The sequence below is a fragment of the Micropterus dolomieu genome, linkage group LG04 (assembly GCF_021292245.1).
Source record: "Micropterus dolomieu isolate WLL.071019.BEF.003 ecotype Adirondacks linkage group LG04, ASM2129224v1, whole genome shotgun sequence".
Taxonomy (NCBI): domain Eukaryota; kingdom Metazoa; phylum Chordata; class Actinopteri; order Centrarchiformes; family Centrarchidae; genus Micropterus; species Micropterus dolomieu.
In genome coordinates, this window is record NC_060153.1 from 16,551,814 (window position 1) to 16,574,933 (window position 23,120).

The 23,120-nt window shown below is 43.2% G+C and overlaps 1 protein-coding gene across 4 annotated transcripts in view; it reads left to right on the top strand.

Annotated features, from left to right (window-relative positions):
• Positions 1–845: 845 nt before the first annotated feature.
• rhbdl3 (rhomboid, veinlet-like 3 (Drosophila)) overlaps positions 846–23,120 on the top strand; it is a 67,644-nt gene continuing 45,369 nt past the window's right edge. The window contains exons 1-3 of one of the 4 annotated variants that reach the window (XM_046048347.1): positions 846–1,133; positions 1,217–1,836; positions 2,523–2,546. In XM_046048347.1, the coding sequence (XP_045904303.1) occupies positions 1,696–1,836; positions 2,523–2,546 (165 nt within the window). In that variant the 5' untranslated portion in view covers positions 846–1,133; positions 1,217–1,695. Of the gene's footprint in view, positions 1,134–1,216; positions 1,837–2,522; positions 2,547–11,298; positions 11,450–23,120 lie in introns of those variants that run through there. The other 3 variants (XM_046048348.1, XM_046048349.1, XM_046048350.1) reach the window with 3 other exon arrangements.

Below are 23,120 nucleotides of genomic sequence, written 5' to 3' on the forward strand. Positions count from 1 at the left end.
TTACATTATTTACAATACTTTGTTGGACAGTCTTTGTTCCATGTTAGAGGTTGAATGTGAACAAAAAAAGTCAGGTTCAACTAAAATAGCAACAAATATAGCCAATTATTACATTTCTTGTAAGACAGCCTTTATAAAGCATTTAAGTTTTCTTTGTAGCCTAACATTTTATTGATGCTTTAAATATCGGTTACAAGTCATTAATAAGAACAACATTGGGTTGCCGAATCGTGACAAATAGGCCTACTTTGGACTGAAATTCCTCTTTCACGCTTTTCTTTTGTCTTCTTAGCTCTTTTCATTTTAGGAAGCCCCTCAAGTGGACCACGAGACAGCTTAACTTCTGGGAAGACTATAGGACCCAGATCCATTCACTAACGATGTCATGTAGGCTAATCTGCAGAGTTGATGAAGTAGGCTAATATAAAAAGGACAAAAGCCTTATGTAGCTCAAAAAGTGAGAAATTCATTTCCCTTTAAAACAAATAGGCTAGAAATTATCTGTAAAGCAATGATGATTAATTTAGCCTATTACATTAGTAGGCTAAGCTTACTGAATATTAGACTGGTGTAATAAATTAGACTATAGTAGGCTATAATAGGCTACACATCATGCACAAATGACCAAACGACCTACATTCTCTAAGACATTGAGGCAGTGACAGCCAGCTGTTCAGCCAGGGAGCCGGAGTTCCTCGAAATCCCTGAGCGGGAGTGGCTGGTGATCCCTCCTCACCGCCTGCCAAATCTCTCCCTGCCTCCCATAGCTCTCCGCCCCCACCCTCACCCTCACCCTCCCTTTCCATCTCTCTCCCTGTGCCTGGAAGGACGCATGCGGCTGGAGCAGAGTCCCCGCGTCTCCTGGAGCTGAACCAACCTTCCCTGCGGAGGCGGTCGGTGTGTTCCTCCCCAACTCTCTGAGGCTTCCTCTCGGCACGCGGCAGAAGGAGCAGACGGATGTCCCAGCGCTGCGCCGCCGACCGGCAGAAAGCAGCGTGCCAGGTATCATGACGCACCCAAAAAACCGGGCACTTGCTTGGACTTCTCTCTTCGGGTCTGCCGTGTGATGTGATTGTGCCCACGCTGTTTAATCGAGTTTCACCTGATCCCCTGGACGGAGCCATACGAGATTTGTGCGTCATCCGGCCCGGTTTGACATCTCTGTCCCGCGTTTCGTGTTGTTGTCAGTGTTTGATGATGTCATTATTTCTTTCAGATGGATCTCCGCTCCGCTGCTGCCTCTGCTGAGTAGCATCTCTCAAAGTGAGAAGACTTGCTCTGCATGTGTGCGTCCGCCGCTTCACAAACTTGGACCGCTGCCTCTGTTCGTGGCGAACAACATCCAGCTCTGCAAACCTCCGTCACTGCACACTACAAACGGACTTTATAGCCCAGAACTTTTACTAAACTTTCACCAAATCAACTTTTCCTCTGCGGATGAAGATTTGATTGTCCGAGTCTATGTTGAAGTGTGCTGGGAATAACTGGTGTACGCACGCCTCTTACATGTGTGTCATCTCACCTGCACTCATTTGACCGTCTAAAAATACAAGAAAGATCCGACTTAAAGGGACGCACAGCATGATACACAGCGCCCTTGCCTTCCGCTGTTGCTGACGCACATAGGTAGCGAAAATTGGCTGTAAACTATGGGGAGTCATTCCTGAGGATTGAGTCGCAGCTCTCCGCGGGTGTATGGAGAAGAGCAGCCCGAGGATGACGGGCGGGCCCCGGGAGACGCCGGTAAACTCCTCTCCGGCGGTGGCAGCCAACGCGGAGGGTGAGGAGATCGAGGTTTTGGAAAGCACCGACGTCCTCCCCGTGGCTCAAGAGGACGTAAGTATACACACAGTACAGAGGGTACCTCAAATGCACATTCCATATAACCACTACATTTTTCTAATATTTACAATTATCTAGCAATACCTTCACTTTCCTTTGCACTGGAGCACATCCACGCGGTGATTTTGACTGATTTAGACTAAAAGTAATTTATCTAAATGTCATGGCATAACTCATAAATGGAGTTCAACAGTAACACCAGAGGGGATTTAAAATACTGAGTTGGACAATGAGAGTAGCCACCAAAGACACACAGCACATCCCTTTTCCAAGGGACTCTCTCTCTCTCTCTCTCTCTCTCTCTCTCTCACACACACACACACACGCACACACGCACACACACACACACACACACACACACACTCTGCTCTCACTTCAGTCTCAGACTTTCAGATAGCCTACTGTAAGAGCCCCCTTACACATAATGATCCACACCTTGGTACGTTATTATCTCTTGCTGTGGCTCATTGACCACAATGATCAGATAATAACAGCATGTGATGGCAAGACTGCAATTAAGGCAAATGCGCACAGACATGAAAGTCCTTTTGGCCAGGATTCATCATTTCCAAACAGGTGCTCTTCTCTCGCTCTGGCACCTGTTTCTGAGATTGTTTCCCCCACTGTCCACCTCTCACTCACTCTTCCCCTTTCTCTTTATCTATCTTTCCTTGTCTCAGCAATGGAAGGCTCTGTTTGACAAGGTATGTAGTGCAAGCTACAGTGGCTTGACTCTCTTACCATATATGCATGTTTAACTCATTGTGGAGCGGTGTTGTCTTCAAAGGTGCTCATCTGTGTGTGAATTGTTTGTGACCTCTGACAATCGCTGTTATCAGCCTGAATCAAGACAGATGTGCTAAGCAGATGAAACACTGCACTGTCCCGCTTAAAGGTCATGAAACATTGGGAAGAATTTGGATGGACTGAGATTCAGTGTTGCACCAAAAGCATAATCGGGAACAGGAAAACTGGATAAAGTAACCTTTTAATGTGAAAAAGTAAATATTTGGACTTTTTGTAGTGTGTAAGTCGTGTGTGCCCGAAAATTACTTCTATGGTGTGATTTTTTTCTAATTGTGTCCATGTATCATGACCTTGACATTGTAATTATACTTTAATACTGGCTTTATCACTAATATAAGTGACTTAAATTTTGCATGTAACTGTCAGATTTTTTAAATTCTATGCCTAGAAATCATCAAGCTCACTCATGTTTGCCGTCCCTCCTGTGCTGCTTACATTACATTACATTTACATTTAGCTGCTTAAAGCATCCCAAAAGATTTCATGCTGGTGAATACAGCTATTTTTCGAGTGCTCACTCGCTTCTGTCTATAGTTTTTTGATTACTTTCTTTCTGTGGGTACATATCTGGCACTAGAATTTAATTTGGCTAAATGAGGTGAAACCAGCTGGCAAAGATGGCACAGCCTTCTCTCCTTCAGCCCCAGATTGTGATTTAGGCTGATCAGACAAATGTATTTTTAGATCAAAATCTTGCCTTGTGGAGCTTTAAATCGCTGCCTGCTGGGTAACAATCACAGCATAACGTGCGACCAGGCTGCGGCTTTGTCAAACCAAACTCCTGTAGAGGCGAGAGCATCAGAGGAGTTGGAGTATGTGGGTGTCATCCACCGACGTTGACCCTGATAATACAATTAGGGTGATACATAATCCTGGAGGGCTTGATCTATCAGTCAGACCAATCTTGTGAGAAACACATGCAGACGTGCGCCCGCACATACACACACACACACACACACACACACACACAATGATACATCCAAGAAACCCCAGGAGAAGAGAAACACTGACCGTCTGATCATGCAAGCAGCATGTTGGACTGACAGACGGCAAATGGGCCCCCCACTATCACACACACACACACACACACACACACACATACACACACGTACATATACATGCACAGACACCACTCCGTGGGGCTGCCGCAGCACCTGCCTGCCCTGGGGCCCCCTACTTTCTCCAGGGAGGGAATTGTATGTGTATGTAGGGGGGGTTAGCAGAGCGGTTTAGGGTTGAGCCAGAGGCTCGTGTCAGGCTCACTCTTTCAGGGGGATACTGAGGTCCCACGGGATTACGGGAAAGGCTAGCTGGGGTGTGGTGTGTGTATGGGTGTGTTAGTGATGGATCATATTCTATGGACAGGCATTAAGTGGGCCTTTCAAACCGCTGTCTTTATGCATGCAGCACAGCTTTGAATTTCCTCAAGTGGACATCGGTCTAAAAAACGTGGGTTTGTCAAATGGCAAGGTCACTGCCCGGTCTGGCAGCAACAAATGTCCTTTCAATCCTTTATTCTCCTTACCTTCTTCCTCAGTGAGTTGCTCCATTAGTCAAGGGGCTGACCTCGGAGACCCCCAGCTTCTGTCAGGCGACTAAGGGAGAGAAATGATGGGTCACTAAAGACAAGAAAAAGAAGGATTTTAAACCAGTCGGACAACCTGTGTCACTGCATGAGAGATAAAAGAACAAGGTCTAGTCTTTTATTTGTCTACTGCAAAGATTGTGCAAAGTGCATCTATTTATGTCCAATATGTGTGTTTTATTGGCAGAATAATGAGGGCAGACGTAAAATAACACATCTACAATATCAACGATGACACTTACTGACTGCATGGACTGCATTTACTGGCACTGGCCTAACCATCGAGGGGTTCAGTATCTTGCTCAAGGACACTTTGACATGTGGACAGGAGGAGGCAGGGATCAAACTGTCAGCGTTGAATCATTAATGGATGATCTGCTTGGTGAAGACATTTTCATTGTGGTCCTTTATATAAAGAGAGTAAAGATTGTGTTACTGTAGGTGGCTGGGCAACATCACACATCCAGCCATCCAATACAGGCTTTGGCATGCTTCAGATGAAGTTGTTGTTGGATTGTGGAGTGGCAGCAATGTCAAACAAGGGGGCAGGTTGTAACTTTACAAAACTGACAACTGACAGACATGCCCACTTCACGCACCGATTGGCCAGATACTCCGTCCCTTCTTGACACCATCAATGTCTTTGAGGAGAGACTGTCTGAACGTTTGTTCATTTGTACGAGATGGCAGGCTTTTCATCACGCCTTTGAGTTTGGCCGTTCGGATCACCAACACTATGCCTGCAGCCAGGGGTATACTGGGACTGAAATTCAGCCCAGGACTTTGAGATAGAAAGGCCTTTTATGTGAGCGCCCTTTGGGGGCTTGGAGAAATATTTTTTGCACTTATTTTAATTCGTATTAGTGTTTTTGCTGTATACAGAGAATCAGATTATGCTGAAGACCTTCAAGAAACTTCAGGATGACACCTGCCTCCTCAGTTTGTATAAGCAAGGCAGCTCTGCACTGAACAAGACCAGGTCCCATAAAATACAGCAGTGTGTATGTGTGCATAAAAATCCCTCATCTTTATCTGTGAGTCGGCCTCTCTCTGGCTCAGCTTCCCATGTGCTGGACCCTCTGCTTTTACTGATTGTACAGTTACATATGCACGTGAAGAAAATCAGTAATAAATGACATGATAAAATAATCTATTCGCTAATTCTAAAAACACACTGTCCCTGTACCTGCATTGTTTTGTCTGGTTTCATTTACCTTCTCCTCCTGCTGCTCCTCCTGTTCCTTCTCTCCCTCCTCATCAACATGACTGGGGTCATCATCACCCTGTACCCTGTCCCTGTGCATCACCTCCACAGCTAATATACATAAAGACATACAGAGATTCCTCGGTTAATTTGGCACATTTAGCTGCCTCTTCTGCCAGCATCACACTTTCCTTTTCCCTCTTTCACTCTCTTCTCCACATTTACTGTCTCTGTTGATTCTATCACACAACCCAGCACTGACTTCAGCCACCCGACAAAACGTATTGCCAATCAGATTTCAGCAAAAACGAAGATTGGTCCAAGTTGGGAGGGGACGCTCATACACCCCCTCCATATTGAAAGTATTGGTTTGGCCCAGTCAGACACACAGACAGCGTTTGCTTCAGCAGACTGGCCGGCCGGCGCGGTCACGGATCATAAAGTAAAACAAAAATTGAAAAATAGAAACTCCTGACCCCTGGCCGGTTCGGCCTGAATGGACCAGCCGTTCGGTATTGCTCCCGAACACTTTAATGGCCAGTCCGCCCCTGCCTGCAGCCTTTAGATGTGGTTGGACGACACTTGTTATTTTTTTCAAGAATGCTCTGTTCTACCCTTCCAAACTTCTCATGAGCCACGATTTGACCTTCTGGATAGTAGTTGTAACTTATTCAATCAATGAAATGTTCCAGTGAGTGTGATACATTGGCAAAATAAGATGTCCAGAGATGAAGACAATGATACATCCCTTGTGTTAATCAATTCTGGCACCCCTGTCTAGTCACAGGCAGAGTAGACCACATTCATTTCAGTCCATCCAATCAGGGATGTTTACACAGCAGAGAAAAGACAGGATCATCTTCTTTCCCCCATCCTTTTTTCTGTTTTGACATTGGCTTTTCTTCTAGCTTCTTTAAAGCAGTTTGGGCCGTGTACAAAACCTTCCCATCATATCATTTTTACTGACTCCCATGTGAACTAGCTACATACAGCTATCAATTTCTGGGTTTCAGACCATTGGGGGCTAGAATCAAAGTGCTGTGTCGCTCTGTTCGCTTTTCAATTCACTCCTCTCTCCTGTCCCCGGAGAGGATTTTGTTGCTGTATAAGTGCTTTTCTCCTCTGCGTGCAGGAAGTAAGAGCAAACCTCAGAATGCTTTGATCCATGTTGCCCATCGCCTGAAACAAACATGAGGACTGAACGCAGCCAGAGGCGACATCTAATGACGCAGAAGAGATGCTGTTAGGAGGATGATAGCTGCACTGCCCTCATAATCAAAGTGTCCAAGCCTCTATTTGTCCTCTACACGCACATGCACCAATTTGGAAAGACTGCAGCCATGGTAGCCTGATTACACACAATGTATTTATCATCCAAAAGAAAGAACAGGGTCTGTTTTGGAGTCTCACTAAAGTACCCCTTCGTGTTGTTGTTTTGGGGGATTTCTGGGGATTTGAAGATGGACCACAGTTTATGTCCAGGATTTATCTGATAAATCGTATTAAGCATGTTTAGATCGCACCCCAAAATAAACCAATCTTTGTTTTGTATTCCCTGGGAAGACACATCAGATGGATTTCTCCTGTACGACTGTGTCAAGGAGGAGCTAAATTAGAAATTCTTTGTCTTTTACCTCATTATCTTTCTTCTCATGTTCGTCTGTATAAATTTTCTCTGTCTTTAAGTTGCCTCAGCACAGTGAGTGATTTTGTACAACGTGAATGATGAAGGGCTACACTTACAGCAGAGACATGCTAAGCCATTATCTAAGGGGAATGGGATTGTCCCAGTGCTTGTAAAGCCTGAGATTGGAAGTCCCCTGGTGTACAACCTGGAAACCTGGCTCATCTCAAGGTCGATGGAGCACTTGTAGAGACAGGATGTATACAAAGCATTGACTGGATATCTGTGGTTCTGTGCAATAGAATCTTTCTTTCTGTTTTTTTTTTACTCAGATGGCTCATCTCTGCAGCCTTGCAACAGGATTTTTTGTCTCTTGTATTCTTAGAAGACTAAAATCGCTACTATCATGAACAGAAACAATTCTGGGCTTTTTGTCTGTGTGCGTATGTGTGTGTGTGTGTGAGTGAGAGATCCGTATGTGTGTCCACTGTTGCCTTTGTGTTGACAGCCTACTCCCAATGGCATGTTGAAATACCCCAGGCACGCACCCGCAGGAGCTTAATGATTAAACACTCACATGGCTGCATACTTTCCATGGAAGTGTTTTCCCCTCAATTTCTTGCTTGGTAGCTTATAAAAAGCCTCTGCATGCAAGTTATGATCCCAAAACCTCTCACTGTAACCGCACAAATTTAAGTCTTTTAGACCTTTTAGGAATGTTGCCTAGCCAGAGGGACTTACACAGTACATACTGTTTTAGTGAAAACACTGTATCAGCCATATGGTACATGATTTATGATCATCCCATCACTTTTTAACTTAAGTAATGACAGAGAGGTCTGTCGTTAGAATAGCCTGGCTCGGGTCATTAATTAAAACAAGTAGAAATTCAGTGGTGGGGAAGCCACCTGTTCCCGGTGGGACTCGTGTTTCCCAGAGTCTGTGTCGTGCGTTTCAATGAGCTTGTTAGATATTCAGTGGCCATGGCCGAGAGAAAACGAAGGTCATTATTTAATTCGTTTTGTCTGGCAGTGCCGTCTCACCCCACCTCATGGCACGGCACAGCAGACACCATCTCAGTGTCGCTCTCTTTTTTTTTTTAAACTTACACTTCAAAGGAACCACCCAGGTAACTGACACTTAATGGGTAAGCCAACTGGGAAGCCTCAGCTGCGTTTACTGGTGCATGCAGGGACAACATGTCCCGCCACGCCCTGCCAGTTTTACCTACATTAAAAAACAGTAGGAGTTTAGGCAATTAGATCATAACCGCAGCCACTGCAATTACTGATGGCAACAGTAGTAGAGACTGTATGCAGCTGTTAAGTTAGTCTTTTTGAGTAGGTGAGGAAAGAAAGTTTCAGCTGCGCCGGTTGAAAGACTCAGGTGTTTGGAGATTGAAAGGAACCTGCACACAAAAGGGTAGGATTTCAAGATAACTGAGAAGACTTCAAACAATAGAAACTTTTCTTTGCTACATCACAGAACTGATGATGATCCAAAATATTTTCTGTTTATGCACTTTGATTTTTTTCACCTGTTTTATCACTTAAGTAAAGCACATTTTTGCATTAGTCGGCCTCTTCTTGGGTTTCTTTCCTTTATAGTGTGTTGATTCCTTGGTCTTTTTCTCTTTATCCATAATATATATGGTATACTGATGTGCTTATCAGCCTAATTGCCACCGACACATACACAGATGGTGGGGTCACAGTCTGCTGACCTGCTCATCGAACACTAGCGGTGATTGACAGCAGCTGAGTCTTGGACTCAATGGGAATGAGTTTGTAGTGATATTGAACTGTGTTGTCTTGATTCAGTATCGTACAAAGTAGTTACAGGCAGCAAAGTGCATCCCGCCCCATTCTATTAAAAAGCTTCCAGGCTGTTTGGTGATGAAATAACAGACAGAGCCTCAAACATTTTCATTGAATGATTTAATCAGAGCTCATCTTTCCATGCTCGTCTGCCTATCCCGTGCTCGACTCTAAATAGATTTCCTTAATGAAGGTGGCGGAGTGTGAAAACACGCTCTGCTTTTATGCAGAAGTAAAAATAGCTGCTGTGCCTGTCGATCTGTAAATGGGAAAAAGAAGACGGCATGCCAGTTTACCCGTAATTGGCTACAGTGTGCAAACTCATAGCAGGGGTGGCATGAAATCGAAGTGTCTCTTTTGATATGGCTCGGTGATCTAGCCACCTCCATATGCTTTGTGTGTGTGTATGCGTCAGTACATACAGTATGTTTGTACCCAGCAGACCTAAAAATGTAAATCCATTACTAGAGGCCGGAGGAGGGCAGTGGAAGTGACAGCCCACAACCCCGCTGTGCGGTGAAGGCTGGGTATGCCTGCTGCCTTTTAGGACCAGCAACAGTGTCAGTGTTGATGGGGCTCCTACACAAATGAGCCCAGATTTGTTTGCTTTCTATCTTCTCTTTCATCTCCCTCTCACTTATTACCTCTATCTCTCCGTCTCTCATCTTTTTGTTCTGAAGTCCGATTCCCCATCAGAGTTAAGTGGATGACATTGTAGATGTGAAGAGGCTTCGATCTCAGTCTGCTCATCGATGCTTTCATCTCATCTCTTTTCATTAGCTCTGCACAGTTCACGGCCTTCACCACTCACTTGTTCATCAGTTTTAAAATAATGGCTCAAGAAACTGAAGGGCCACAGTGCAAAAGCATCAAATTAGGGTTTGAACAAGGAGCTGTTTTTAATTGAGGTTGTAGACTTTGTGATTTCAGTATGTGTCTGTGTCACTGCTGGCCGTTTTCAGTCATTGCATTTAAACAAACCAATTGATGTCGTATTATTTTTTTGTTCTTGTTAAGCCACAGCAGTTAAAGAGGCCAGCAGTGAGCAGTGTTTCTTGTACCACACTAACCCAGCTAAAAGCAAAAAGACTGTTGTTGATTTGATTGTAGTTTATGAATAGTACCTTTTAAAAGACTGACTGACTGAGTAATTCCTGTGCTGGAGCAATGAAATCACAAATGTATGATACCAAAGTAATCTGACAAAATAGATGACAACTTAATGATAACACCTGTATTGTGAGATCATATGTGCTGACATTTAAAATGAGTGTTCATAGAGAGGGTTGAAGGTGTTCCTCACAGCTCAAGACAGTGCCCAGCATTGTTTGCCAAAAGCTTATTTTCACTGTCCACAATAAGAAGCAAGGCCAAAGTATGTTAAGATGTTCTAAGCGCTCTAACAAAAGGTGGGGTTAAAAGCCTGATGCCATAGAGAGGGGGTGAAATGCGATAAAGGTGTGAGGGAGGGCACAGGATTTCTGACAATATGACCATCCGACAAGCACATCGGTTTAAGCATAGTGACGCCTTTATTTTGGATGTAGTGCCAGAATGTGTCCTTGGGTTGTTTATTTTATAAGACTACCTTTGTTCAGGGTAAGTTGAAGAATGTCCTCCTTTCCTTCAACTTCCCAGTCAACCAACACTGTTGAATGGCTTCCAGCTTCCTATTTCAGTTCATCAATCTGGTCCTCCGGGGATCAAAGACACAGCGCCGGTCCATTCTTTCCTTATGGCTGAAAATGTAATACCTTCCCACATAGTTACAGAGCTGTTGACAGAGCGACATACTTGCCATGACCCATCGCAAACACCTGCGTTCAGTTTGTGTGTGACAGGCTTTTTGGGCTTCTGTTTTCTAGTGACGGCTCCGAGGTTCTAGCGACCTGTGGAACAACAAATGGAAAATGTCCGTCTCTGTCTTTTGTCACAGAGGTTATAGACACCACAGGAATCTTCACCGAGTATGATCCTGAGAAACGCACACACGTACATATTTGGGACACATTCCTATGCCATAGGCCATACAGATCTACAGTGAAGCCTGGCAGGTGCACTGTTGACACAAGTACAATAACCCTGTGTTTGCTGTGTACACCTGTTTATGTGTGTGTGTGTGTGAAAGAGAGAGAGAGAGAGCGCTTGTGTTAACTGATTTCTGCCTCTTCAGTCAAGCGTTGGCCATTAGGGAATGTTCCACACAGAGTGTACCACTCAGCAAACTCTTTCATTACCCTCTGTTCTCCCTTTGGAAAAAAAGTTTAGTCTTTACTGAGACAGATGGCAACATTGACGACCACCACAAACGAAAGCTGACAACTACCCAGCGCAGATGTTTATGCCTGCATGCTGGATTTGTGATGCCAGCTACACTTTTTGGGTTTGAACTTTAAATTGTTGTTTGCTGTCTTTCAGATCACTTTGTCTTGCTATGTGCTCAGCTGTCCGTGAAGCACTGTTCAAACAAACCGCCTCACTAGCATCTCCCTGTTTATTCCTCCTTCTCGTCCTCTCCCTGGAGAGTTTGCACTGAATTCATGGCAGGCTGCAGTGTAGACAAGATAAAGGTAATGGCGTTTTTTTGCTGCTTTATAAGGTTACACGCTAAACCTGTAGGTAGATTGCTTAGTTTGCAGTTCACAGCCACTGTTCGCTTTCTAGATTCACTTCTCACATTTTCTAAAACATTCTTTTTTAGAAGCATTTGTTGTCTAGAGAAAAATCTGTACAATATTACCTTTTAAAGACATCAGGTACAACCCTGTGCTAATTCTCTCATTTGTCTTTCCTCAGTGTTGCCTTGTCTCGTTTGTGTATACACGACAACTTTCCAGAAGCTTAAAGCTTTCCTTGCAACTCACAAAGCAGTGTCTCTTTACTTGACACCTCACGTATGGGAATAAAAACTGTTTCCACTTGGCACGACGCAGGTGGGGTCCCAGTCAGCTTTTGGGCCTGTGATAGACTGTGAACACAGAAACCTCTCCCATAGCAGCTGTTCTCTCTGTGCAGCCCTGCGTCAGATTCCTCTGTCTGACTAGCTCTGTAAGATTGCTCAAATAAATTAAGGTGATTAAGAGGATTCCCCCAGACTCTGTGGTTGTCCCGGTTTCAAGATCACAGTGCCTAAAGAATGACACTGTTCACACACATTCACAGAATAGTCAAGTTAGTGTGAACATTCACCTGATGATATATTTTGTTTTAATATGATACCTTATTTATGTTTTGAAGTAACCAATCTAAACTAATCCAGGTTTATATGCATTTATTTTGTTTGTTTACCCAGAAAAGTACACAGTGCATTGATAAACGCACACCCTGATACCTATACAAATATATACATATATAAATGGCATTATTCTCTCTTTTATTAAATCAGGTAATAAAATTGAGTATGTGTCCTTTATAAAAAAAAGATTTTGAGAATAAAGTAGAAATATTTTAAGAAAATTACTTCATTTTGAGAATATAGAGAATATATAGAACATAATTTTACAAGTAAAATTGTAACATAAGTTAATCAGGTTGACATTTGAAGCATGTACTGCAAACATCACTGGTGACATTTTGTAGGACAGTAAAGGTGGGTTTGGCCTGTCAAATAAAAGTATTCAGTCTCGGATGCCGTGGCTGTTTTGCTGTTGTCATGGCAACCTTGCCTGGCCCAGCCTGGCATGCTCAGCAGATGCCCAAGGTGAGCGACAGTGCTTAGCTTTCACCCAGATCTCCATTCCCGTCCTGTCCCCTCCGTTTCGTCTTACAGGGCATCACTGCCAAAGCCTACCAGCAGGGCCAAAGTGCTGAAATGCTGAACTGTGACAAGGAGAAACCACATGACACAACACAAAAAACAGGCCAAGAGAAAATATAGCCACTTTTGACCCTTTACTCCCTGAAGTGATGTTTGTCTTTGTGGCAGTGTTGTTGCCGACTGCTGGTGTGTTTTTATGAAGAGGTGAATTAGATACACTGCAGAGCACATACTGCTCATTTGCAACATGGAATTATTCAGTGTATAAAAACTTGGCCAGATGTCTTGTATGTGATTCATTGATGAGGGCTCATGCCAAAATAGGTAAAAAAAATTAGGTCACAGATGGAGTTGGTCCCACTGATAATAAAACGCAGTCACGTTTACAGTGAAGTATAAGGGTCTGAGAAGAGTCTGTGACCCCCTTCTCTGAAGTATATCCATGGTGCCAATTACATCAGACTGTTCATAGACAAATCTTTATGTTTGTGTTGATCATGAAAAGAGATACCTCTGCTGTTCCGCAGTGGGGACTGCAATAACATAATACAGTTGTCTGTAAATAAGATTAAAAACTATTTTTCACAATACAGACATGTCTTTTTTTTTTTTTTTCATGTCTAGTGAAGAGTAATAAATCACGGTGCAGTATATTGTCACAAGTCTTTGGTCTTTAGCCCAAATATTTTGTGACATTTGCTCATTTCATGGTTGAGCTGGTGTAAATTCATGTAAGTTGGATTTTTGGGTCTTGAAAACAAATGGTGAAATCTCCCCTTTGAAGTAAGAATGCACTGAATCAGTTTTTACTCTCCCAATACCTCAGCTCAGAGTATCTGCCGATGCAGAGTACTGATCCAATACCAGTATTCTGTTATTCCCAATTCCCAAAGTCTCAGCTGGCTTTTCGATAATACATTCTGACATAGTTTTTTTGTATGGTTAACCCAGCTGAGTTAACAATTACTGCTATTTCAAGATATTATTGCAAAGTCTCTTAAAATGAATGCTTGGCGACCTTTCGAGATCTTTTGTGTCTGTGCTCTACTTCGTTCGAAAAATACAAACTAAAACTCTGTTTGTCTTTCTCAAAACTTGCTCAGAAACTCTCAGAGCTACTGGATGTTCAGCACTAATGCCACTGCACTTTAAAAACTATTTATTGCTCCAATTTGGATGTTCTTCAAGAACTCTAAGCTGTCTGCTTGGAGTCGGATTACACAAATTGCATATTAGTGTGAAGTGTGAAAACAGGGCCATGAGATAGCCTTTAGGCTGTCCTGCCCAGTGACAACATTATCACCCTGACAGTGTCGCTGCCTAATAAAAATCTTCTCAGTTTCAGGGGCAGAGGGGGGGAATTCTTATCTTTGTCGCTGGGTTTACTGCAGACAAAGTTGCAGATACAGCATCTCATCATGGTGCCTGTCAGCATCGGGCACTGAGGGTGTCATTATGATAAGAACTATCTCCTTCAGGGGAGCAGCTGCCAACGTTGTGATAAGTTACAATTCCATTACAAGTGGAATAAGGATCCTTTTTAATCGTCACTTCTACAGCAGAGCCTTCCCAAAATAAATGTAACTTTTTAATAGGGTAAATGTAACAGTCTTTATGTTGGTACAATTACATATGCATGTATGTTTTTCATCAAAATGGTGATTCTTTAGTCCAGGACAGTAGCAGTAAAAGTGCTCTAATGAAACAGATGTGTGTGTGTTCTGTCGATTGCTCTGGTATTTTCTGTCTAAAAAATTACGTTGAGACAAATCCATAGTTCATTTCGTTATCTTGACTGTCGCCGCAGATCTCATTATTTTCAGTCTTTCTTATACCTCAACAAGAACTGTGGGTTGAAAAGATAGTGGCAATGAGACTCCGCTCTGATTAATCACACAGGAAAGGATGGAACAAGAAGCAAGCAATTTCACTTCCTCTGCCTCTTGAAGTGACTTTTCTTTTAAACTTTCTGAAGATGCAAGTCTATAGGTCTTTTCAGACAGGTAGCGATTGACAGACCTTGCAATTAATTTTCAATGAGGTGCAAGTGGGCAGGTAGGGAGGTGCAGGCAAGCTGACAGGCTGAGCAACAAGCAGGCACAAAACCGTGAAACTGCCCACCTGCCGGCACACTTGAAATGTGTTGAACTTTTGAATAGAATATATCTTTATTGTCCATCATGGTGGAAATTGTTTTTGACTCACCAAACACAAGAAACAACCATATGCGAAACTTGTTTTCTTGGCAATGCGCATTGCAAATCGATGGAAAACTAAAACTAGGCTATGGTTACCACGTATAGAGCGCCTGACGCTTACTCGCTGAGCGCTTGTCTCCCTGTCTGTTCACGTGAGAGCGGGCTGAGTGTCGCTTACTGTTTGAAAACAGTAAGTCTTGTCATCACCATGAGGTTTGCTTGCAACCAGGAAGTCACCGCTGCTGGCTGAGAATTACAACTCCCTGACCCCAAATTGCAAGCGCTTAAAAAATAGCTATATAATGCAGTCGAAGGGATAATGTGTTGAGTGAGCTTTGGAGGTGTTAGTTGATGGATTTTTATTACCTTTGGACAGAGCCTAGTTAACTTTAATCAGAGGGAAAGCATTCAGGTATAAAGTCAGAAAGATACTTGAGATCTTTGATTAAACAAAGCACTTGTGTTATTTCAAATGAGAACAAAAAGGGAAAAATTTCCATGTTAAAAATTGGGACTCATCGTCATGATTGGGAATGCTTTGGCTGATGCATGAAGGCATTATATCAGCCTCAGTTCTTCAATACATAGAACTGTCTTTTCTGGAGGTTTTTTTCCTACACAGTAATGCAGCTTGAAAGAAGTCCTCTCTCGCCTTAAAAGGAAAGGGGAGTTGGTCATAGAGAGAGCGGGGACTGTTTCTTGCTTGCTGACCTCTGAAGATTATGGGAATAGGATTATGAAGTAGAGAGTGCCGTAGTGGGGCTTTCCACCACCACCAAAGATCAGGAGGCAGCTGACTGGCTGACCGCCTGATTGTAGCCGATTAATAAAGCTCCTGCTTGCAGAATTGTCCCAACACAGCCCAGGAAGTGAAATGTCAGTTGTGGCAGAGGGCATTTGTACCTCATACTGCTATAATATGTCCTCTCCCCTCCACTGCCTTATCCGTCTGGTAGAGGAGGGGTTCTTGTTGAAGATTGACAGACAGTTTGAAGGGTCCCACCCGACCCAGATGGCAACCTTGAAAATGTTTCAGACAGTCACACTAGCTCCCTGATCCTCACCCCCAGCCTTGGTCAGCTCCCTCTTTTTTCATGCCTTTTCTTCTAGAGATTTAAAGAAAGTAAGAAGGGGGCCTCCCTCCGGGGCAGCCCCAGCCTCGGGTCCATTTGCCAGCTATTAGAGATCATAAATCTCAACGGTGAATGGAACCACTGCCATCCGTGGTGCAGGGTTTTGATGGTGTTGTGGGGGGGTTGACCTCAGGGCAGAAAAAGAGTCTGAATGGGAGAGAAAGACAGCCCGGGGACGGCTCGTTAAACAAATGTTTCTCCCTTCTTTTTATTCCCCTTCTTATTCGGTAAAAAGCTGCTGAATGCGTGGAGCAGTGAAGGGATGTTTGATAAAGGGTTTGGCCCGGTGGTAACAAGAGGTTCTCACCTCGGTGTAAATGGGAGGTTTGGGGGGAAAAGGTCACCAGCCAGTTTCTCTATGCTGACCTGCCTGTGTCCTATGCTTGAGTGACTCGACTACCCCAGTCGATGTGTATGTTTGACAAGGATTTTGACATTTGTGTCTCAGTGAGTGTGACATTAATAGCTGCAGTAGTTTAAGCTTTCCCCTCCTGGTGGGTGTTTGCATGTCTTGAGCCCTGTTTTTGTTTGTGCGTTTCACTGTTTCATACATGCTTCTCTCCAGTGTGAATACTTTCCACAAGCAGCGACAGGGGGTAAATTGTTTATTTGAACGCGCGCTAGACAGCCTGCTGAGGGCCGTTTGGCTGTCTGCTGCAATCCCCTCTGCTTCTGCAGACACGCTCGGCACAGTACAGAGCTCCCCCCCCCCTCATTTAGTCTGTCTATCCCCCTCTTTTAAACTATCAACCAGTCTGTCTTGCTGCATCTCGCCGTCTGTCACACAAAATCAAACTATGTCCACACTAATGCAGATGATTTTGAAAACACATGTTGTTCTCTCGGTTTTGTCTCTTCATCCAATCTTAGATGTCTGGCTCTAATATTTAGCTATTTTAAATTCTTTCTAATATGCCAGTTGTAGTGTTTAAGGAGAAAACATTTGTGTTCCACCTTTCAGTAACACACAGTAGCATACATAAAGGATTTCTAAAGAAACCAGCTGTACCCCGCTAAGACCATGGATGTATTAAACTTCTGGGGAAACAAGGACCCACTCCATGGCAAATGATGCAAAGCCTTCGAGCTCGCTCAGGCAGTCAACCCCTGTACTCCAATTATATTGCAAAACAGACCGGACACGGACTGACGATGTGCATGCACTTCTGTTTCTATTACGATGAGGGTCAACATAGGCATAGACAATCACAAGTGTTTGTCATCACATAAGTGTAAAGTGTATTTGGGCTGAATGCAGATAGTCTGAGGTACTGCAGGAAGTCACATGCTTCATGGACTTCATGATTACTTTGCTAAGTCTGTTTCTATGCGCATTTTGTTTTCACATCAAATTTTTCACCTCACAAAAAACTTTGAAGTTACATACTAGTTAATATATTTATATATATATTATATATATATACTTATTGTCGGGTGGACAATTTTTAGGATTTTCTTTTCTTTATTTGGTAGAATTTATGGTAGTGAGAACTAGACGTTGTTGCAGTGTTACAGTACTCCTATAAGAATAGTATAGTAATCTGCTTTGGTCACCTTTTTGTACCAAAGTGGGGCAGTGGTCAAATGACATGTGCCCTATTCACACTGAGGACAAATACACTTTTCTCAAGTCAGTGCTACAGTCACCTTTGGTCTCCTTCGAGAAAGCTTCACAACAATCAATCATAGAACAATCTTCTTATGCTTGATATTGCAGCATCTGTCAAATGAAAGCCCTGATGATATCCTGATTGCATCTTGTCTCCCAGAGACCCGAGTGCCTCTCTGTCTGGGAGAGCAATAAACCTGCAGGGGAATATGGTTTTAAACTTTAGGCACTGAGTTCGTCAAGGGGAAATGGGCTCTGTGCAATAACAGTGCAATGAAGTGTGTGTATGACTGTGTGTTAATGATTGCTCGGGGTTGAGCCAGAGACAGAGAACAGGGATGGCGAGTGGGTGTGCAGTCCTCCCGTGTGGTGCTGGGTAATGGATCTTAGTGGCTGTCTGTGGAGTGAGCTGCTGTGATATGGTGGGAATTAGTAGAGATGTCGATGGGACAAAGACAGAACATGCTGCTGTTTGATCAACTGTATTGATACTACGTTGCCTAGAAACATTTAATTTGGATGAAGCTGCTCCAAAGTGGTAACAGCCCTCAGGGCTTTGTGGTGACGTGGAAGAGGGTTTTCTAACGCTTTCTCTAGAAGAGAGGTTGCTTAAGGCAGAGTGCTTGTGATAGTTAATTCATCCTTAATTAGTAAAGCAAGATGAAGGGGATGGCAGTTATTATTCACAATGTAATGGGTGGGCTGGTTGCAGGGAAAAGAAAGGTTGCACATTTCACACCTTCAACAGAAACTAATATTAAATAAGGTTTGCACAGACCGGCTGAACACAAGTTATGTGGCATATCACCATTTAAACCTAAAGTGTCCATGACAAAGACAAAAGAAGTGAGTGCATTTGAAATAAAGTAGACAGTCAAGTAGTTGCTTTGATACCATCTAAAGCTTTTACAGAATGAGACCCTGATTATAATCTTGGTTGAATTGATGACTGATCTATTTTCTGATGTCTGGCTGATCCAGGGTTTCATTTATATAATCTAAAGTGGATTTTTTGCACCAGTACCATTGTACCTCGAAGGATTCACCTTGCTAAAAGCACCCCGTTCAGTTAGGATTCCCTCATTCAGTCTCAAGAACATGAAGAATGCTTAATTATCAAGGTCACATGGAGAAATGTACTTTCAGACAGACAGCAGTGGTTACTAAAAGTGAAACAGCTCCTGTGGTTTAGATGTAGTTTACCTGTTGGATCAGGGCTTGCAGATGTAATAACTGTGAAGCAGCTCCAGTCTTGTTAGCTTGTGTGTGTTGTAGTGTGTCCGAAATGTGCTTCAGGTCCAGCACAGTAAGGGAATCAGATGTGCAGGGATTTTAAAGTAAAATCATAGTGTCTGGCATCTAACAACATATCAAGCCCCATCTGTTTGCTGTGTGTGTATGTGTGTGCATGTACATGAGCATCTACCCACTGAAGACATCTTCACACAGACCAACGTTGCCTGGTTACAGGCCAGTTGGCAAGGAAACGGTGATGGCCCGTGCTAATTTGTGATGGCCTCAGACAACTATGTGTCTGTGTGTTTTGGGCTGCGTGCGCACCTGCTTGTGTGAGATGAATGAGGGCGTCTAATCTGTCAAGAAAGACAGGTGACCCAGCTCTTCGTTGATGAGCCCAGACAGACACAAAGTCAGTCATTCCTGCAGCCACCATGAAATACACTTCTGTGTGATGGAAAACCAATTCAGGACTGTCTGAAATCCATGTTACTTATTGACTGGATCTATGTTACTTACCTGGAAAATATTATTTTGAAACCAAAGTGGTCTAAGATCTCACTACTGGCAGCAGCTATATTGAAATCGGGCAACAGTTATTAGAATGTTTTTGTATTTCTATAGTGCAATGTTTGGTTTAAATGTGGGAATAAAATTATTTCAGCCAGAACTGCAGTACTGGTAGGGTCTGACTTTCCTTGCTGTTGTGTGTTTTGCATTACAGGACTGAAGAAACTACATTTGTTTTGCATATAGAAAAGCATGAACAGAGCAAAGCAAGTGCAACAGATGCATGATCTGAGGATTCATTTTGGTCCCTGAGTATTGGCTGCGTGTAGTCAGAGTTAATCTATTTTATGGTGAAAAAGACGGAGGAAAGGAATGAGAGCAGAGAGAGTACATTAGACTGCATGCGAGAGAAAGCAATTACCTGTGGCATATTACGTGCATTTCCCATCACAGAGGACAGGAGGAGAAAAAGGGAAAGAAAGTAGAAGACGAGAGAAGAGATACTGTGGCCAGCAGGCCCTGACAGTCAGTTCTCTCTGTACCTGCTGATAAGACCAATCTGAGTGAATATAGCTCCACAAGTAATGCCATGCACTTGGAAATAAAAATGTTTGGCCCGATATTGGGACTTTGACATGGTGTCACTTGCAGGTCCAGGTAGGAGCAGCTACTTCGCCGAGAGAGCTTAAGGCTCACTGCAGGAAGGAGATGGATTTGATTCTTGCTAGTGAGTTCTTCTCACGTGGTTTTCCTCTCATTTTCCAAAAACATGAAGGCCAGGTGAGGTTCTAAATTACCCATAGGTATCAATATGAGTGTGAATCCCTGGAAGACTTATGTCTCCGAACAGTGGTTGGTAAAAGGTCAGTGGGGATCCTGTTACTTAATGTACATTTAATCAGTTAAGAATTAGGTTAGGAAACACCTGTAGAATACAATGGAATCCATTACAATAACCAGCCATAAAACATTTGTGAAGCACTAAATCTTTGTTGAGAATGCGTCAGAGAGATGTGTTTTTAAATCTGTGGTCATTTCTATGGGTGTAGTTTGTGGCTTATTTGTACTCTATTGTTAAATTATAAAGAATACCTATAATTTTGCCACTTCCCCTATTTTTCTTTGCATCCTTTCTATTTAAAAATGACAAACAACACTTCCCAATCATCACCTGCTTGTGATTAACCATCACCCTTTGTCTCTCTTCATCTTCCTGTGTCTCTCACACTTCAAAGCAGACTGGATTCCTTCTGCTCCCTGTACTACAGTGATCATCTCCTCACACAATAAGCCTCCGAAATAACAAGTTCAAGTGTGCAGTCTGTGCAACACTTGCCCCCTCAGTCTTTCACCAGAGTTTTCCCTGGGGGAAAACACTGCTTGTATTCAAACACGAGTAACGAGGGGAAGAAAGGAGAGTGGGTGAGAAACTGTGGAGGAGCTTGCTGTTTGATGAAAGTGGGTTATACAAGTGCCGGGCTGGGACAAGTGAGGTCCTCTCTCAGCTTGTTGATCTTGCTGATTTATGCAATGTCAGATTGTGTCTTAATTGACTCGGTTTGTGCCCAGCTGAAGGTTATCCTATCCTATCAAAGGCAGTAATTTCAGCTGTAATTTCAACTGCCTCCTGCCAGCAACTGTGTTTTATTTCTGACCAGCAAGCTACGCTGGTTTATTTTCACAACAAGTAAAGTATGTTTATATTTTAAATACTATTAAAGCATGCACTGCAGGCATTGTGATGTTATGCTATCATGTCACATAACAAGCATATAATTAACGTAATTGCAAGAAGATGTCAAGTCAGCAGGATAGCAAGTGTTGAACATAAGTTTCTAGTCCCAAAATGTCAAATATTAATATTTTGTTGTTCCCAACTCTGCGTAATAATGCTTTTCTTTTCTTTACCCTTGCCTTTTCCCCCCTGTCATGCTATTAACTCTACCAGTTCCTCTGTCTTCCATCCCGTCCTCCCCTCTCTTTCCTTACTCGTCGGTGGCCTTGGCCTTAGCCTCTGAGTATAGGAGTTGTTTATATCCGCATTAACAGGCACTGCTGTGGCATTTTGGGGGCTATTAGAAGTCTTGGTGAGGCATTAGTCACATCTCAGAAGTGTGACGTGGGCAGTGCACTGTCTGGGCCAGCGGGGTCCGTGACATGCATGGCGAGCTGGTCTTTATGCCAGCCAGACGGCTGACCTTTTCCTGCAGAATCCTCCGCGACAGGAGAGGTGATGTCTGGGTAATTAATGGTGTGAAACCTTGGCGGCTCATCGCATCCCGTCCCACTCTGCTGTCGCTGTGTCACTCTGTTGTCAAGTGACACCGGCTTGGGGAAGGGTGGGAGTGTATTGGATCTGCCCATCTGTGTTCATCCCAGGTGGAAATTTGTTCCTAGCTTAGAAAAGTTCAATTTGAACGCTCTGATGATAATCAAATTGAAACGGGGAATGAGAATCTGAGTGACAGCCGGACGGAAAAGAGTCATCTTGTTTCAGTGTCACACAAGTCAACATCAGATCCTTGTTTTTCCTCAGTGCAGACAAAGGTGTTATCCTCTTAAAAGAAGACAAACACCTCACACACAGAGCACAATTAGATTCATTTTATTCTTACAAGCTGCAGCATTCCTGTATCTTCTTCTGCTCCTCCTCCTCCTCTGAACAGTACTGCTTTTGTCTGGATTAATCTGAATTCTCTCTCTGTCAGAGAACAATGAAACAACCCACTGGCTACTGTCTGGTACCCCATCAGCATCAGTGCCTGGCCGAGCCGGGAGCTGTCAGGTCAGGCTAAGACTGTGGTAGAGATCAGACCTGCTCATGTCAGATTGACCTCCGTGAGCGTGGCGCTTTATTCTTACAAACTGCACTGACCGCTGTGTCGACTTATGTGTGCATTTGTGTGTGTAAGGCTTCCCATCAGTTTATACAAGTTGCTCTCAGTGAACATAATGATCTGCACCATAAAAGGTTAACCATCTGCTTAAGAAAAAGCTTATATGTGAGACTGACTAAGTGTTCTAGGCAGTTTTTCTAAAATGTCTCCTTTTATGTTAAAATGTCAGAACAATAGAAATAGATATTTTTTTCTCTTCTGTATTTGTGTTGGCATACAACAAAACTGTGCATTACAGCTACCATATGCTAAAGAGTGGGACAGACAACGCCCAGTACTCAGTTGCATCTCAGCAGGTTAAACCTTAGATGATTGTGTTCAAATACAACATTTCTGTTTCTATCTGAATGAGTATAAAATGGTTCAATCCTGTCTTGTAATTGCTATCTAGAAACTAAGACAAACAGGGTTTCAGCTTGCAGCAGCTGTGAGTTTGTTCACTAGAAAGCATTTTGAAATAGAGTTTTTGGGAGTAAACAAGACTCTACAGCCACATTTGCGGCTCTGTGAGTCTGGACTAGCACTGCACAGTGGCGCTTTGATGCTAACATCACCCTAACACAAAGTGTGGCTCATGGGAATGTCATTAGCTTTGATGGTATTTTGTCATAAACCTAAGCCACCATCAAATTAAAATTTTGATGGTGGCGTTACAGGGAAAGTTAAGGGATCACCAAAATTATTAAAATTCATCCTGAGGGGAACAGGAATCTCTGCACCAAATGTCATGTCAATCTACCCAATAGTTATTAAAACATTTCACTGAAAAACACAAATTTCAACTTCGTTCCTCTGGGAACCATGAATGGATGAATGGTTTACTAAAAAAAATAAAACTTTGACTTGCTGCTGGTGCTAGATGAAAAATCACAAGGATTCAACCTCTGGGCACCATGGATAT